Source organism: Cololabis saira, chromosome 22 (genome assembly GCF_033807715.1).
Source record: "Cololabis saira isolate AMF1-May2022 chromosome 22, fColSai1.1, whole genome shotgun sequence".
NCBI lineage: Eukaryota > Metazoa > Chordata > Actinopteri > Beloniformes > Belonidae > Cololabis > Cololabis saira.
This window is the reverse complement of record NC_084608.1, coordinates 31,136,784-31,154,283: the sequence shown is the minus strand read 5'-3', so window position 1 is coordinate 31,154,283 and position 17,500 is coordinate 31,136,784. Positions and strand designations below refer to the sequence as shown.

Below are 17,500 nucleotides of genomic sequence, written 5' to 3'. Positions count from 1 at the left end.
TTTTGAGTTTTTGCAGTGTAGGTCATTAATTTGGATCTGACCGTGAGAGTTTAGGACCAGCTACTGTAGTGTAGCACTTTTTCACCCTCGTCTGTGGAACCTTTAACAAAAGTTTGCCCCCTGAACACAGAATTCTGCTGGTCGCAGAGCTATGAGGGAGTGAAGCCATTTATACCACTTAAAAACAAACAACAAGAGCTTGAAGTCTAAATTCAGCGGGAGACAGTAAAGAATAGAGGACCGGTGTGACGTGGTCGTGCCTCCCCGAGTTTATCAGCAAGCTTCGTGTTATAGCAGTCCATTAAATGGTCACCACAGAGGTCCAGTTGGAGGATTATTCCACTGATGAGAAGCAGCTATGGCCCGAGCTAATGATGGTGTATCTGTAATACTTAATATCTGCTTCAGCTTTGAATGTTTCTTTCCTATTTGTATACTGTGAAGATCTAACCCCACAGTGGGTTACTGTATTGTTTTGGTTGTATTATTTTTGGTTGTATTGTGGCAGCCGGCAGACGTCTCTATCACCTGCTGGTGGAAACACTTCACTATAAATGTAACGGAGTGGGATTCTACTGCACGGCTCGGTAACGGTATTAGTACATTATACCGCAGTATTTCACAGTCACGTTATTTTATTTTTTTAAAGACTTTTTTTGCTACTATGGTTCACAAAAAGGACCAACAAAACTGACAAGTATCAGTATCTTATTATTAAATTAATGTATTTGGTTTATGCTAAAGTGTCAGCTAAATGTAATTATTTATATTCAGTAACTAAACTCTTTCTCTATATATTTTATATAAGACATATATATGCTGTAGTAGAGGCCTTATGTGAAGATGTATAGAGTATGTTTTTATTCTTTGCTGATTATTAGAAATGTGTATAATATGTAAATGACAAGCAGAGGCAACAAAGAAAGCCGGCAACAAACACGCCTGTCTTCGCCGTCCCCTTGCAGGTGGCAGCACCTGCCCAGACAGAACTCCTATCCTCCAAGAGAGGTCTAAACTAGGGCTGAAACAATTCCTCGAATAATTCGAGTAATTATCGAGGAATCGTTTAATTTTGCAGCTCAAAGCAGGTGTTTCGCCCGGACTACATTTAATGCGGCACAATGCGCTGTAGGCGGCGGCGGATATGTTTGGTTTTTGTAACATGCCATGCTCAGGCAGTCTGCAATGGCCCAGACGGGAGACACATGTAGCTCAGTGCTTAACTTTTATTTTTAATCCACACAATTCTTCTGGTCCGTTCTCCTATATGTTCCCCCTCTATCCCGGTACATACATTCCTCTAAACATCTGTTCCCGCTACAGTTTTAACTAAAAGAAAAGCCAGAAAATGTCAGAAAAATAAAAACGTAATAAAGCTAACTGGGTAGTTTTCAATTTTAGCTCTGTAGTCATTCATGGATAAAAAAGCAGCACTGGTGCCTAATGTGCTCCAATACAGCAGGTCTCATAATTTTATTTTGAACACTGCCAAAACTCAAAATCTTATACTTTATCTTAAAACTAGAACTTAAAATTTGGTTGACACAAATGAAAGTTCAATTGAAACACGTGGGAAAAACACCTAATCTTTTAAGTGATGTGTGTTATCAGGTGTAATGGCATTTTTAGGTTAGAAATAAGAACATTTCTTGGTAAAAGCCTTAGTTTTTTGAGTGAAGGCAGTGAATTTGGTCGACTGGTGTAAGTTCAGGGTTTTTAAATGCACAGCCATGAACCTACTGTATTATATTATTTAGTCTTAGTAATGTCCATTAACATCTAACATCTTATGTATATTTATAATTGCTCTTTAACTAAACAAAAATATGTTTTATCCAATTACTCGATTAATCAATGGAATTTTCAGTAGAATACTCGATTACTAAATATTTGATAGCTGCAGCCCTAGTCTAAATATGATCAACTAACGAGCCACGATAATAATAATTATAATGAATTTAATTTATAATGCACTTTACATTCAATGAATCTCAAAGTGCTACAACATTCAAAGCAAGAGAATCAACACAAAGCGGCAGTATCATCGGTAAAAACCACCTGTGCAGGTATGGAAGAGTCCAGGAGAGGTGGCAGCAGAGTTTTTCACCTGGACTTCCAACAAGCTGTTGGAGAGTGAGAGGATGCCTGAAGAGTGAAGGACACGTGTGCTGGTGCCAGTTTTTAAGGACTATGGAGACGAGTTGTGGCAGCTACAGAGGAATAAAGTTGATGAGCCGTACAGTGAAGTTACGGTAAAGAGCTGGGGAAGCTAGAAGTGCAGAAGTGCGCATTTTTACGAACGGCAGTATGGTTTCATGCCAAATAAAAAGTACGACAGATGCAATATTTTCTTCTGCTCAAGCGGGCCGGAGCGGATGGAAGTGATGTGTGATAAAAGAGCATCGGCAAGGATGAAAGGAAAGGTGAACAAGATGGTGGTGAGACCAGCGATGTGTACGACAAATGTGGAGACCGGGCACTGAGGGAAAGACAGATGTAGAACAGCAAAGGTTACGACGCTGAGCTTCTCTCTGTGGGAGACACCAGGATGAACGGGACGAGGAAGGAGAACATCAGAGGTACCACACATGTTTGATGTGGAGAGAAAGTCAGAGAGGCCAGACTGAGACGGTCTGGACACGTCGGAGGAGGGGGAGGGAATGTATCGGTGGAGGAATGAGGAGGTTAGAAATGCCAGGAAGGAAGTCTGAGGAACCAAAGAGGAGATTTATGGATGTAGTGAAGGAGAACATGGAGTTAGATGAATGTGGAGGACAGGGTTAGATGGAGATGGATGATTTGCTGCGGCGACCAGGCTAGTTTAGCATTAAAGGAAGGGTAAACGATATCTATATCTCCTGAGTCCACTGTGAAAGAGTCTTTTCATTTATAGCCCTGGGGGGTATTCCAGAAAGCAGGTTCAACAAACTCTGAGTCTAAACCTGAACTCTGAGTTGACTTAGGCCCTGTCCCAATACTCCCCCTACCCCTCGTTTTCATCCCTTCCCCTAGATTTTGCGCGTTCCCTTGAAGGTAGTGGTGTCCCAATTCTTCTTTTCACCTAGGAGGAGTGGGCATAACGAGGGCGAGTGGTTATGAATCTAGCCCTTCACATCAAGGGATTTTACATGCTGACTTCGCGACCGAGGGGCTATAAAAATTTCCCAGAATGCTTTTCATCGTCATTTGCGGACTGAATCCAAAAAAAAAACATGGCGGACATTTCTTATTTTTTAGTGAATAAAATCAATATTTTGAGTTAGTTTCTGCATAAAAATGCGTTTTGATTACATTTCTAGCGAGAAATATATATTTTACTTTCATGATATTCACTCAGTGAATGTATATAATCACTAGTTTTCCCGTTTGCCGAAGATAATGCCAGAATAAAGGGATTCATGGTTCCGCGTTACACCAACGCAGAGCCTACGACGTAGGTTATGTAACCTACGTCGTAGGCTCTGCGTCGATTTAACGCCGACCCATAAATCAGCTCCGGAGCCGGCAGGTAGAAATCTCTAAATATCCGGAACAGGCATAGCTACAACTGATAGATTTCATCTATTAAACCAACATTTATCTTCCTAAATTATTTATTTCAGCCAGCGTAATTCTCAACAGAGCTGCAGGTTTCTCCCCCGGGACGACGGAGCAGGTTGACCCGGCGGAGAGCGGGTGGCGGGTGACAGCTACGGCGTAGGCTAGGGCGTAGACGGCGTAGCCGTGGCTCTAGAGCCTGCAGCGCACCGCCACCCTCTCTCCACTCTCGCCGGGATGGAGACGCCGGTGGGCAGGATGCACGTTTGGGTGGGCATAGCCCACCCCTGCCGCCCCCCTAAACCGGCCTCGGTGCTGGGTCCACCGTTTAATAACAGACCAGAGGCTGAGGGGACTGGCCCGGGACTTTGACGAAACGGGAGGCGCAGACTTCGCGTCAAATAGGCAAGAACATCTTTATTTAATTTAATGACGCCAGATCTGGCTGGGGTTTTTATTGTAGCATCGGCTATCTGCTAGTTGAAACGTGTGGTCGGTTAGTCTGTCTGAGTTTTATGGTGTTTTTATAGTTCATGCTTTATGGTGCTGTAACTTTTTTGTAGGTGCGCCGTCATCTTAATGTTTTTAGCTGCATTTTCATCTGTGTTTCTGTTGCGCCGTCACCTGTTTAGCTGTGTTTTCATCTGTTTCTGGGTGTCAAAACAGTGTACGGGGGGGCTAGCAGGAGCCACCGTCTGACGTGACTACCCAGAATGCATTGCGGTGTAAACAACAATGGCGACCTACGAGTCAAATTATATTTTCAAATTTTATAAAAACGAAGACATCAACAAGGTTTTTTATATCACATTGTTATAATTGATACCAACATTTATCTTTTAAGACCTGCATGTCTTAATAGCCAGGGTTCCCTTTAACAAACTCAGAGTTTTCACAAAACCCACTTCCTGGAATACCCTCCTGGCTTTGTAAACTGTAGACACAGAAAACACGGCTGTAGCCAATCCCCAGCAGCAGGGGGCGTCGCTCTCGCTCATATGAAGTCAGGGAGGGTTTAGAGAGCTTGTGATGGGGGAGGTTTTCTTGGGGAACCCTGGAGGGAGGAGCTCTCTCTCTCTGTTTTCTTGATGTTTTGTTCCAGACATGACTTATCCTCCCTTTAAACTGAAGCAGTTCAGAGATCCTCCTCCTCTTTCCTAAACTCGGCGCAGGCAGCATAATTATGGTCTGAATTGATGGTCACTGTGACAGATTAGGTAAACACCCAGCCAGAAATTCTTGCCGTGACTTGGCATAAACATGCTGGTCCCTGGTGGAGTAATATTTGTCATCTTTTACAACCTTTCAGAGAGAAATTATTCAAACAAACAAGAACATCTGAGGCTGTTTGTGTAAAGCTGTGTGTGCTCTAGTCATAAAAAAAAAATACACAAAGATAAAACAGGAAAAACAACCAAGGGCACTTTGGGCTCCTTTTGCTGAGCAGCTCAGACGAGGTCAGGTGACATGGTTTTCCAGCCAGCGGGGGGTGAAACAGCACCAACTTTGATGCATTAATGTGATAAAACCATCATCTGTGGGTCCGGAGTCCCAGTTTCAGTCAATATTGACTGATATTGAAAGACCAGGGGCCTCATGTACAAAGCGTGCGTACGCACAAAAACATTGCGTACGCCCTTTTCCACGCAAACGTTCAGATGTATCAAGAGTGAAATGACCGTGGAAATGTGCGGTGCCCGACGCCAACTTCATGGCTGGCGTACGCACGTTTCCACAGCTATTGGTCCGTTGGCGACACTTAGTGGTGATGCTGGGAAACTGTTAATAATGTGAAAACAATTAGCCCTCAGAGTGATGTGCACATCAGAGACACACTGATGAACAATTAACACATTCACATGTCTGCAATTACACGAGTGGATATAAAAGCAAAGTGGTGCAGAAATACCGGTAACAACAATGGCAGCTTTGGCAGTGTTAGAAGATATCACAAATGGCGCAGTAAGAAGAGAAAGAATATTTAGCCGGTTTTCCTAATGTAATCGGAGCTATCGACTGCACACACATTGCTATAAAAGCACCATCACTGGATGAATATGTGTACGTTAACAGGAAGCATTTTCATTCCATTAATGTACAGATTATATGATTAATTTATGATATTTGTGAAGTTATTTCTTGAAAAAAGGGGCAGATCAGATAAGATTCTTCTTCTTTCTGCTTGCTTTTCATTCACGAGTTAAGAACATTTGTATTTGTATTGAATTATTTTATTTTTTGAATGAAATAAAGAATATTAAAAAAAATAAAAAAATATGTCACAGGTGTCAAACTGAATCCTAGAAGGACCGTTGTCCTGCATGTTTTAGATGTTTCACTGCTTTAACACCTGATTCTAATTAATGATCGTCACCAGCTTGTCATCAAAGTCTGGATAGTTCTGTTGATGACACAGCTCCTTGTATCATGGTGCAATTAAACAGGGAAACCGGCCCTCGAGGGCCTATTTAAATACATTTGCATATTTAAATGGGGGCGTGGACAGGGAGGAGTCTGGTACTCCTACATGTGCGCTCAATTCCACGTTGATTGGGATGTACAAAGGAAATGTGCTTGGATTCATGTCTACGCACAGTTTCATACATCTGGATTTTTTTGTGCGTAGGACATTTTCTGGATTTAAGCGTACGCCATGTTTCAGTAGGAAATCCACGCAAGTCTTTGTACATGAGGCCCCTGATGTCCTTTTTATATCTAGAGAAAATTAAATACGGTATTAGGGGTTGCTCTGATAGGTTTTCTTATATTTGGGAACATATTCTTTCTTTTGTTAATTCTTTGGCATCCTTAGAAGATTAATTTAATTTGATTTAATTTAATTATAGGAAAGTATGATATTGCTAACCATGTCTATTTTTTTAGGGTTCCTCTTATGTCTGTTTATTTTAATTTTTATTTATTTATCTTATTTCATTCTTTTTTTTTAAATTTATTTTATTTTATTTTTATTATTTTTTTTTGTTGTTGAGAAATGTTGAGAAAAAAGTCAAAATGTTGAGAAAAAAGTCAAAATGTTGAGAAAAAAGTCGAAATGTCGAGAAAAAAGTCAAAATGTCGAGATTAAAAAGGAAAGGAAAAAGGACGAAAAAAAGGAAAAAAAGGAAAAAAAGAGAAAAAATGGAAAAAAAGAAAAAGAAGAAAAAGAAAAAAAGATGAAAAAAGAAAAAGAAGAAAAAAAGGAAAAAAAAAGAAAAAAAAGGGCCGGAACAAGTGTCCTGTATTTTATCTTATTACTTTATTTTTCCTATTATTGTCTTCAGTCAGGGGGGGTTTGTTATGTTAAGTTTTGTATCCTTATTTATTTTAGTTGTTTTTTTTGGGGTTTTTTTTGTGTTTTTTTTTTTGTTTTGTGTGTGTGTGGTAAAATATAAAACGGGGTATTCTGTGGAATCCTTTAAAAAATGTTATTGTGTAATATGCATTACATCGACTCCCCAATAAAGAAACATAATATTGAGTGATATTGTGTGGTGTGACTAAACCACCTTACCTTCAGAGTGTCCTCGTCCAGTTTCTCTGTGAGCGGCGAGGGCGTGGTGGAGCTGAAGCTGTCGTCGGTGAAGTCGATGAGCGACACCTCACTCCTGTCTGAGTGAAAGCCGGCCCCCTCCCACGGCCGGAGCTTCAGGCCCAGCGACGCCCCCAGCTTCTTCAGCCCAAACGAAGAGCTGGCGTCCTCCTCGTCATCGTAATCATCCATCACCAGGTCGTACAGCGGCTCTGGAGGGGGATGCAAACACCGGCGTTAGGATAGACGAGCTTTAGGCCACTACGGAAACATCGCTGAGAGCAGAGAGGAGGAGAAACTCACTCTTGAGGAGAATGGCAGGCTGGGGTGGACGGGGAGGTGGCTGCTCTGTTCGGGACACATTTGAACATTTAGCTTACAAACTGTATGAACTTTCTACATAGACACAGTGAAAGGAATGAGAGCATTTACTCTTTGCACGGTTGGGGAGTTTGGTGGGCCTGGCAGCGTTGGAATCAACCCCCAGAACATCTGGAGGGTCCATGGGGTTCCCCAAATACAGACTGAAGGGAGACAGAGATCCACTTTAATGTCATCAATTTGCACAGACAGACTGAATCAAATATTTAAACATACATATTTAAATACGTCGCAGTCTTCTTGTCATAACCTCCAATGTACAGGACTGTCTCAGAAAATTAGAATATTGTGATAAAGTTCTTTATTTTCTGTAATGCAATTAAAAAAACAAAAATGTCATACATTCTGGATTCATTACAAATCAACTGAAATATTGCAAGCCTTTTATTATTTTAATATTGCTGATTATGGCTTACAGTTTAAGATTAAGATTCCCAGAATATTCTAATTTTTTTAGATATTTGAGGATACTTGAGTTTTCTTAAGCTGTAAGCCATGATCAGCAATATTAAAATAATAAAAGGCTTGCAATATTTCAGTTGATTTGTAATTCATCCAGAATGTATGACATTTTTGTTTTTGTAATTGCATTACAGAAAATCACAATATTCAAATTTTCTGAGACCGTCCTGTACACAGATATTTAACAGGGCTTGCGTATCAATGCTTCTTTTCTGCTGCTGTGTGCAGGCTTGTTTTTATGTGAGTATGAATCTAAAAGCTGTGAGTGCAAAGTCTTGTGAATACAACTCTAATTTCTACGACTATGAGTCTTCACTGTGAACACGAATTCAAGTTTATGGGTACGAGTTGAAAAACTGTTGAAATGACGTCACAGGCAATTCACAGCATAGACATAAGAAAAATAGAGAAACATTATTTTCTCACCAACAAAACATATTTTTAAATTTTCAAGTAACAAAATAACATATAACTACTTTTCAGATTTTTTCAATTATTTTATTGTCTGAAAAATGGTTCAAATGTTATTTTATTGTCTGAAAAATGGTTCAAATATGTTATTTTGTTATTTGAAAAATTTTAAATTTGTTTTTTTTTTATCTATTTTTCTATATTTTTTCTTATTTTTGTGTGGGGGATATATATTGTTTTTCGGCACTACCTTGTTCTCTATAGCTGATATAACATGAATTACTCCTATGTGGGATCAATAAAGTTCTTATATTTTCCATCTGAGAAAATTAAATATATTATATTTGGTGCCTAACTGTTTCCCAAGTATATTAGTGCGTGTGTGAATTAATAAATGAGACGTAAAACGTACATTTCTTTGTAGAAAGGCGCTTTATGAAAATAAGTCCATTTACTTACTAGTTTACAGCGCAGTCTTGCCACATCCAATATGGCGGCGACGTTGACGCCATATTGGATGTGGCAGCTGGCTCAGCACTCGATGGGGCGTCTACGTTTATATGTCTATGCTGTTTCTGCCTGTGACGTCATTACAACAGTTTTTCGACTCGTACCCATAAACTTGAATTCGTGTTCACAGTGAAGACTCGTAGTCGTAGAAATTAGAGTTGTATTCACAAGACTTTGCACTCACAGCTTTTAGATTCATACTCACATAAAAACAATCCTAACCCTAATAATTTATCAGACTCGTGTGTGTGACAGCAGAATTTTGGGTACAACTTTTTATTTACAGACAAATGTTTATCATTACGAATACGAATAGTTATAACATGGACACATCTTTTTGGAAGTTATCTTACTCCATACATGATCTGATCAAGTATATGCAAAGCTCTGCTGCCCCCCGGTGGAGATCTGCAGTAAATGCAGCGCTGAACAAAACATTCAAGTTCAGCTCAGAAGCTCTTTCCTCAACAACATGTATAACTTGTTCTTTTGGAGGAATTATGTCAATTCCAAGGCCTAGTCCTCCACCTCATCTTATCTGGCCTACAACGATAAACAAATACAATTATAATACAGTTTTACACCGATTTAGACACATGCATAGTTCATAACAGTTATGTTACACCATGATGCCATCTTTCTTGCAAGAAAAAGCAAACGAAAGTCAGTTTAAGGAGATATAGGAGGCAAAAACATGTTTCTGCTTAATGGAAAAAGCACAGTCTGTTTGCTAGTTCTGCAGGATAGGGGACGTGTTCAAAGAATACAGTATAAGTGAAGTAAATATGCAAACATCAGCCACTGAGAAAAGCAGCAAAAGGTTAGAAAATTAAAAAGCAGCCTGCGTTTTCAGCACAATCTGTTTGCAAGAGTCGAGACTCTGATGTAGCAGAGAAAGCAGCTGTATCAAGGCTGTTTTTATGATGCTTTTTTAAACCAGTGTTTGCTGAATGAATATGAAAAGATTGTTCCTGACCACAAACATAACAAATGTGACACTAGAGTTTATGTGTGAGGGAGCAGCCAGTTATGCAGCATTTGCATTAGCGGTTAACTGACAACAATGATCCAGCACATCTCACCGTGCTTCAGGGGGAGTGATGTAATATGATAAAAAGTAGACATTATTATAGACATTATGCCCCGCGGGTGCTGAATAACTGGCCCTTTGACAGGAACTAGCGCTGATGAGGCCCGGGAGGGAATAGAACCTGACACACCTGCGCTAAAGACTAAAACCTTCAAACTGCATTAGGGTTTTTAACTAAACGGAGAACTTTTGATGATATTCCTGCCAATTCTGCTTCTCTTCACTGGCGGCTTCTGCAAGAAGACAAATTATTGAGTACATTCAGCTGTTTAGTTTAAAATGTTGTGTACCACAGAAATAAAAAGTTACTGTTTAATGCTTAAAGGAGACCTATTATGGCATGTAATATCTATTTTAAACAGGCCTTGAATGTCTTAAAAACAAGTTTTTGATTGTTTTTGCTAAATAAATTAGAAGTTCAGCCTCTGAGCCATGTCTTTATCTTCCCATTATCTAACCTCATTATCTATGCAGGATTCTGAGTGGGCGGGGCTATGATAATGAGGCTCTGTGCTGATTGGCTGCCTGAATGACACGATACACCACTATGGAAAAATGGCGGAAGCTCCGGCCGGCGGAGTTAGTTGTGGGCGTGGTTTCACGCATCGCTCCCGTCGTTACGTAACGACGGGAGCTGTATCTTATTGGCTCGTAGATCCACATCAGACTGGACGGCTCATCCGGGCGGCTGTACAGACACTGCAGAATCTGGTTTCTTTCCTCCTTCTCTGAGTTGGCAGGCTGAGGGGAGACCACTTTATATATGTTAAAGCAAGAACAAACCTGTTTTTCATAATAGTTCCCCTTTAAACTACTCCGAATAAGCCAAAATCAAAAGGATCAAACTGTTGATGAACAACTAAATATAGTTGAATAATCTATGTGGACAGATGTTGCTTCACTTTAGGTCAGTGTCTCCCAACCTGAGCAGATTTCACTAGTTTGTGTAAGAGCGTTTCAGTAGTATCTGTGAGTGGATACATTTGAAATTATAAGAGCATTTCACCTGTGTGTATGAGAGATTTCACACGTGAGTGTGAGAGGTTTTCAGTATAGTGTGTAAAAGAGTTGGATTTCATATGTTTTTATGAACGCTAATTCAGAATTATGTCCCTCACGGCACCTCATAGGCTCGTGCCCGTCGCAGCGCTGATCATTTCTCCCGTTCGCAGCGCGATCAGGCTCGGATGAACCCCGACACGCTGAGTCCTGACAACTGATTAATGTCATAACTTAAATAAAGTACAATCAAACTAAGTTTTGCTCCCGCTCTATTTTTAAATACGCACACTTGTATGCTTGTGTGTGTGTGTGTTGTTGTAAGGCGGCGCTCCATGTGTGTGTAGACGGCACCTTTTCTGTCGGTGCGCCGTGTGTGTGTTTTAAATCCAGAAATGACACACAAAACTGAGGGTGAGCCTTTCCACACGGTGCCCAAATTAAAGATTTGTATCGAGTCACTTTACTGTTTTGGTGCTAGTACGTACGGGTCGGGGGGCCCGGCTCGTCTTAGACACAAGTAGGGGGGGAACAAGGAAAAAAGGTTGGGAACCACTGCTTTAGGTGATAAAACGTTAGAAACCAGTTGATATTCGTGGTAACTTGGTTCTTTTGAACCGTCTGCCACTGGCAGGTTCATGGTTACGTCATGAGACCAGTTCAGTTAAAACAAAACAAAACGAAACCTGGGACCTATTTGCAATGAACAATAAAGTAGAATGGTGTGCAGTTTGTGCAGAAAGCTTCCTAAAGTTCCTGAGTGTTTGGCTGACCTGTCGATGCGGTCGGCGTGCCCCCAGCTCCTGTTGGGGTCCGTGTCTCCGTGTCCGGTGTGGATGAAGGAGTGTTTCAGCGGTCGACTGATGTCCTGGGCCGACAGGCCGGTGACCGACGTCACCACGTGTCGGGGAAACTGCCCCACGCGCAGCGTGCCCCGGTTCTGACCTCGCCACCAGTAGTGCTCTGCCCTGCAAACATCCCCAGCAGACGGGCATGAAAACGGGACAGAAACCCAGAAAACAATTACACTCGCCGTCCTCTGGATCTTAATCTCAGCTGCAGAAAAGCACACGCTGAACATGAAAAAGGACCAAACGGATCGTAAGTACATAATGAGCCGGTCATCCTCAAGAAGTGGATTCTAGGAATGGGAGATATTTTACCGTTCACGATATACCGTCAAAAAAATTCCCCACGGTAAGAATTTGTCATCTCGAGGTAAAAACGATAAGAAAGAAAGAAAGAAAGAAAGAAAGAAAGAAAGAAAGAAAGAAAGAAAGAAAGAAAGAAAGAAAGAAAGAAAGAAAGAAAGAAAGAAAGAAAGAAAGAAAGAAAGAAAGAAAGAAAGAAAGAAAGAAAGAAAGAAAGAGAAATGAGCCAGAAAGAAAGAAAGAAAGAAAGAAAGAAAGAAAGAAAGAAAGAAAGATAAATTCCCATTGATGACGTTTAGTAGTATTTAGTATATTTTAGTTCAGTGTTTTGGCTCCAAAGACTGAATGTGGTGATAGATTTATAGTTACAAAGGTGGAGTTGAATTGGTATTTTTTTTATCGTCATTTTTATCGTTATCAGGATAAATGCCAGAAATGATCGTGATACATTTTTTAGTCCATACCGCCCATCCCTAGTGGAATCATTCATCTGTTGCATACGAATAAACTTCAATCTGCAGTAACACATGTCCCAACACAACCTCAGACTGTTTAATTCACAAAAACAAAGCCGAAACATAATCATGGAAGGCAATACTAAGTATCCCCTACTATACGACTGCTTCCAAAGGATTTAAGAGGATAAGTTGCAGCCAGGTGCTGCTAATAATGATCTCTTGATGAACTGATCATCTGCAGGTGTCAAGAACTCTATAGAAGTAGAGATATAGGCCCCGTTTACACAGAGCAAAAACGGTGGTGTTTTCATGCACCAAAAATGATCATTTCTGAAAACTCCGGCCAAAGTGGAGATTTAAAAAAACTCTCTTTTCACGTTTGCTTGTAAACAGAGGGAAACAGAGATTTAGGCTTCAGAACGTCACATTATGCAACAGAAACGTCACCAGCGTCATGTTTGCGACCTGTGTTTACAATTAGTTTGGCCACCGTCAATATTTTCTTGTATTTTACCTGTTTTATATTCTAAAGTCACACTTAAAAGTAACTCCACTTCTCTGTCACTCCAAACGAAAGACTCTCGTTCCGTCTTGGAAGTAACTTAAAGGGGCAGATTAAATAAGATTCTTCTTCTTTCTGCTCCCTTTCATTCAGAATTTAAGAACGTTTGTGTTTATGTTTATATCAAATAGTTTGTTGTTTTATTTTATCAATTAATGAAATAAAGAATAAATAAATAAATTAATAACTGGAAGTTAAAGCTCGTGTCATTTGTTGATGTTTTTTTCCAGGATTCTGATTGGCTAGCATGACTTTTTCTTCTCGTTACACTGCCCCCTGCAGGTTTGGATGCTCATAGCACCTTAACAGATATTTATGCGGTTTTGTGTAAATGAAGAGATTTTTCAAAACGTAGAGGGGGAAATATCCGTTTTTGTAAATACCCGGCTTGTGTAAACGTGGCCTAAGTCAGTTTGCTTGACTGCAGCTTTCACGCATGTGTGTGTGTGCGCGTCAGAGTATCAAGACCAAGACCGACCAAGTCAAGGCCAAGACCAAGATCAAGACCGAGACCAAAAAAAACCCTAGTTATTTTGTCACCTTGCGTGAGTTGTAAAACATCAGCAGCACCATCGTGATGCTTAATCAATCACAACGATATGTAAATATTATTCAAGGCCAATGATGCCAAATATTTATTCAAACAAGGCTGTTAAAAACACAATACTGTAATTAAATACAGACACTACGGTGGCCGAGACCCGCCATTGCTGAAAATTAAAGAAACGCTGCAAATAAAATGAAACGCCGCTGCAAATAAAATGAAACGCCGCTGCAAATAAAATAAACGCTTTGCAAATAAAATAAACGCTGCAAATAAAAAAAAAACGCTGCTGCAAATAAAAGAAACGCTGCAAATATAAAGAAACGCTGCCGCAAATAAGAAAGCCACAACGGAAGTGAATTACCGGGGACTATTTTTGCTGATGCACCGGTGTTTTTTACGTGAGAGGAGAAGAAGAAGACGAAGAGGACGTAAGTGAAAAGGAAGAAAGAAGAAGAGCGAGGAATAAGAAGAAGAACAAATGAGAAAATAAGTGAAAAGGTTAGTGTTCAACGTCACTACGTGTAATTTTTAATATGCAACACCGGTGCATCGGCAAAAATAGTCCCCGGTAATTCACTTCCGTTGTGGCTTTTTTATTTGCGTCGTTTTTTTTATTTTATTTGCAGCGGCATTTCTTTTTGTTTTCAGCGTTTATTTTATTTGCTAAGCGTTTATTTTATTTGCAGCAGCGTTTGTTTCTGTTTGCAGCGTTACTTTTATTTTCAGCAATGGCGGGTCTTGGCCACCGTATAGACACAGATGCACCAAAACATTAAATCAAATGCAAAATAAAAATAGTTTACAAAACTGTACATTAACAAGAGAAAGAACACGATGCAAAGAGGGAAAGACTTATTTAACGATCTGGACAGAGTCCAGCAGTCGGTATCGGAGAAAACACTGACCTTCCCTCGATGATGGTGATGACATCGTTCATTTTAATCTGGAGTTTGTCTTCCTCCTCGAAGTCCTGCAGGGCCCTCATGTCTGTGGGCATGCTCTGCAGAGCACAAACACAAACACCAGTACTGTGATCAGCAGTTTTCAGGTACAAATAAGCACTCGCTGTTCAGCCCAATCCTTCTGTTGCATTTTGCAACAGTGGTAAAAAAAAAAGCATCTTCTAATGAAAGTTTTTATGAATCACTTTGAGTTTCTTATCAGTTATTACATCAATTTTATACACAGGTGCCTTGTTGTTGACGTTACCTGCTGTATACACTCAGCTGGCAGCGATCAATACAGTTACTAAAAAGTTTCAAATGTAAATGGACTAATTTTAAGTCTCCTCAATGATGTGTTTTCTATAATGTCTGCAGGGATCAGTTTAGACCAGGGGTCGGCAAACCAAAATGTTGAAAGAACCATATTGGACCAAAAACACAAAAAACATATGTCTGGAGCCGCAAAAAATGAGTCTTGTATCAGCCTTAGAATGAAGGCAAATGGCGAAATGTCGAGAAAAAAGTCGAAATTTTGAGAAAAAAGTCGAAATGTCGAAAAAAAGTCGAAATGTTGAGAAAAAAGTCGAAATGTTGAGAAAAAGTCAAAATGTAGTAGTAGTAGTAGTAGTAAACCTTTATTTTACCAGGCAAGAATTGCTAAGAATACATTCTTATTTAAGGCAATGGCCTGGTAGGAGGTGAAAGATCTCCTAAGGGGAAGGGAGAAGGGGAGTAACATTAAGATATACAGTAAAATGTCGAGAAAAAAGGCGAAATGTTGAGAAAAAAGTCAAAATTTCAAAAAAAAAGTCGAAATGTTGAGATTAATGTTGAAGTACAATTTCGAGAAAAAAGTCGAAACGTCGAGAAAAAAGTCGAAATGTTGAGAAAAAAGTCGAAATGTCGAGAAAAAAGTCGACATGTCAAGAATAAAAAAGTTGAAATGTCGAGATTAAAAAGGAAAGAAAAAAGGAAGGAAAAAAAGAGAAAAAAAGAAAAAAAAAGAAGGAAAAAAAAGAGAAAAAAAGGAAAAAAAAGGTCAAACATTTTTTTGAAAAAGCTCCAGGAGCCACTAGGGCAGCGCTAAAGAGCCGCATGCGGCTCTAGAGCCACGGGTTGCTGATCCCTGGTTTAGACCTTGGCGTATTTTAGCCCCTGATCTTCATATCATTGAAAGTGCAAACAGCAGTGATGATTGATTTTTCAGTGCTTTTTAACATTTTCTCCCCATCTATCCATCCATCCCTCCGTCCTTTCTTTCTCTCACTCATCCGCTCCAGACAGCAGCTCACTCGCTCCCCATCTCCTGTATCTGGAACTGGGCTACCTCGAGCAGGAAGTCTCTGAGAGCCACGAAGGTGGGCCTGTCCTCGGGTTTGGGGCTCCAGCACTGCAGCATGACGTTGTAGATGTCCTGGGGACAGTCGTCAGGCTTACACAACCTCTCAGCCTCAACGTCCACCTTATGGAGGATCTGCACACAGAAGTGGGAATAAATAGTATTTCAATCAATATTTACTTCAGCCGGGAGAGCTATATGGAGCCAAATCAAGGCCAAAAGTTTGGCTAATTTGAAAATAAAATTTGAACCTGAAAATTTTGATCATGAACTTATTTTTTTACAGTTTAAATTTTTTTTTTCAGTTTCAGATCTTTTTATTTCAGTTTCAGATCTTTTTATTTCAGTTTCAGATCTTTGTATTTCAGTTTCACATCTTTTTTTCAGTTTCAGATCTTTGTTTTTCAGTTTCACATCTTTTTTTTCAGTTTCACATCTTTTTTTTCAGTTTCACATCTTTTTTTTTCAGTTTCAGATTTTTTTTTTCAGTTTCAGACTTTTGGCCCCGATCTGGCATAGGGGGCGTGGCATCAACTGAGAGGGGCGTGGCATCATGAGTGATAGCAGAACAGAGAAGGCGGGGGACGTTCCTCAGTCATGTTGCCTTCTGGAAATGTAGGTTGCAGAAGTTAAGCATAGTTTATTGCTTTCATACTGCGATTGGTGCCAAGTACGGTCTAAAACAGCTTTTTAAACAGAAATGTGTCACTAATATCCGTTTTTTCCACTGCCAATCACGTGAATATGGTGTATATACAGTGTTGAATCAAACTTCTACTGATAACTTCTGCAACCTACGTTTCCTGAAGGCAACAGGACTGAGGAACGTCCCCCGCCTTCTCTGTTCTGCTGTCACTCATGATACCACGCCCCTCTCAGTTGATGCCACGCCCCCCACGCCAGATCGGGGCCAAAAGTCTGTGAAACTGAAAAAAAGATCTGAAACTGAAAAAAAAATCTGAAACTGAAAAAAAAAGATCTTTTTTTCCAGTTTCAGATCTTTTTTTTCAGTTTCAGATCTTTTTTTCAGTTTCAGATCTTTTTTTCAGTTTCAGATGTGAAACTGGAAAAAAAGATGTGAAACTGAAGAAAAAGATGTGAAACTGAAAAAAAGATGTGAAACTGAAAAAAAAAGATGTGAAACTGAAAAAAGATGTGAAACTGAAAAAAAAGATCTGAAACTGAAAAAAAAGATGTGAAACTAAAGAAAAGATCTGAAACTGAAAAAAAAGATGTGAAACTGAAGAAAACGATCTGAAACTGAAAAAAAAGATCTGAAACTGAAAAAAAGATCTGAAACTGAAAAAAAAGATCTGAAACTGAAAAAAAAGATCTGAAACTGAAAAAATGATCTGAAACTGAAAAAAAAGATGTGAAACTAAAGAAAAAGATGTGAAACTGAAAAAAAGATGTGAAACTGAAAAAAAGATGTGAAACTGAAAAAAAGATCTGAAACTGAAAAAAAAAATCTTTTTTTCAGTTTCAGATCTTTTTTTTTAGTTTCACATCTAAAAATAAGTTCATGATCAAAACTTGAATTTTCAGGTTCAAATTTTATTTTCAAATTAGCAAAACTTTTG

General features: G+C 39.6%; 1 protein-coding gene across 3 annotated transcripts in view; it reads right to left on the bottom strand.

Moving 5' to 3' along the window:
- Positions 1 to 17,500, bottom strand: part of tnk2a (tyrosine kinase, non-receptor, 2a) — a 94,003-nt gene that overhangs the window by 32,758 nt on the left and 43,745 nt on the right. For all 3 annotated transcript variants that reach the window (XM_061713698.1, XM_061713697.1, XM_061713699.1), the window contains 6 exons: positions 15,909 to 16,055; positions 14,543 to 14,637; positions 11,693 to 11,887; positions 7,499 to 7,590; positions 7,370 to 7,414; positions 7,049 to 7,278 (listed from right to left, as the gene is read on the bottom strand). In XM_061713698.1, the coding sequence (XP_061569682.1) occupies positions 7,049 to 7,278; positions 7,370 to 7,414; positions 7,499 to 7,590; positions 11,693 to 11,887; positions 14,543 to 14,637; positions 15,909 to 16,055 (804 nt within the window). The remainder of the gene's footprint in view (positions 1 to 7,048; positions 7,279 to 7,369; positions 7,415 to 7,498; positions 7,591 to 11,692; positions 11,888 to 14,542; positions 14,638 to 15,908; positions 16,056 to 17,500) is intronic.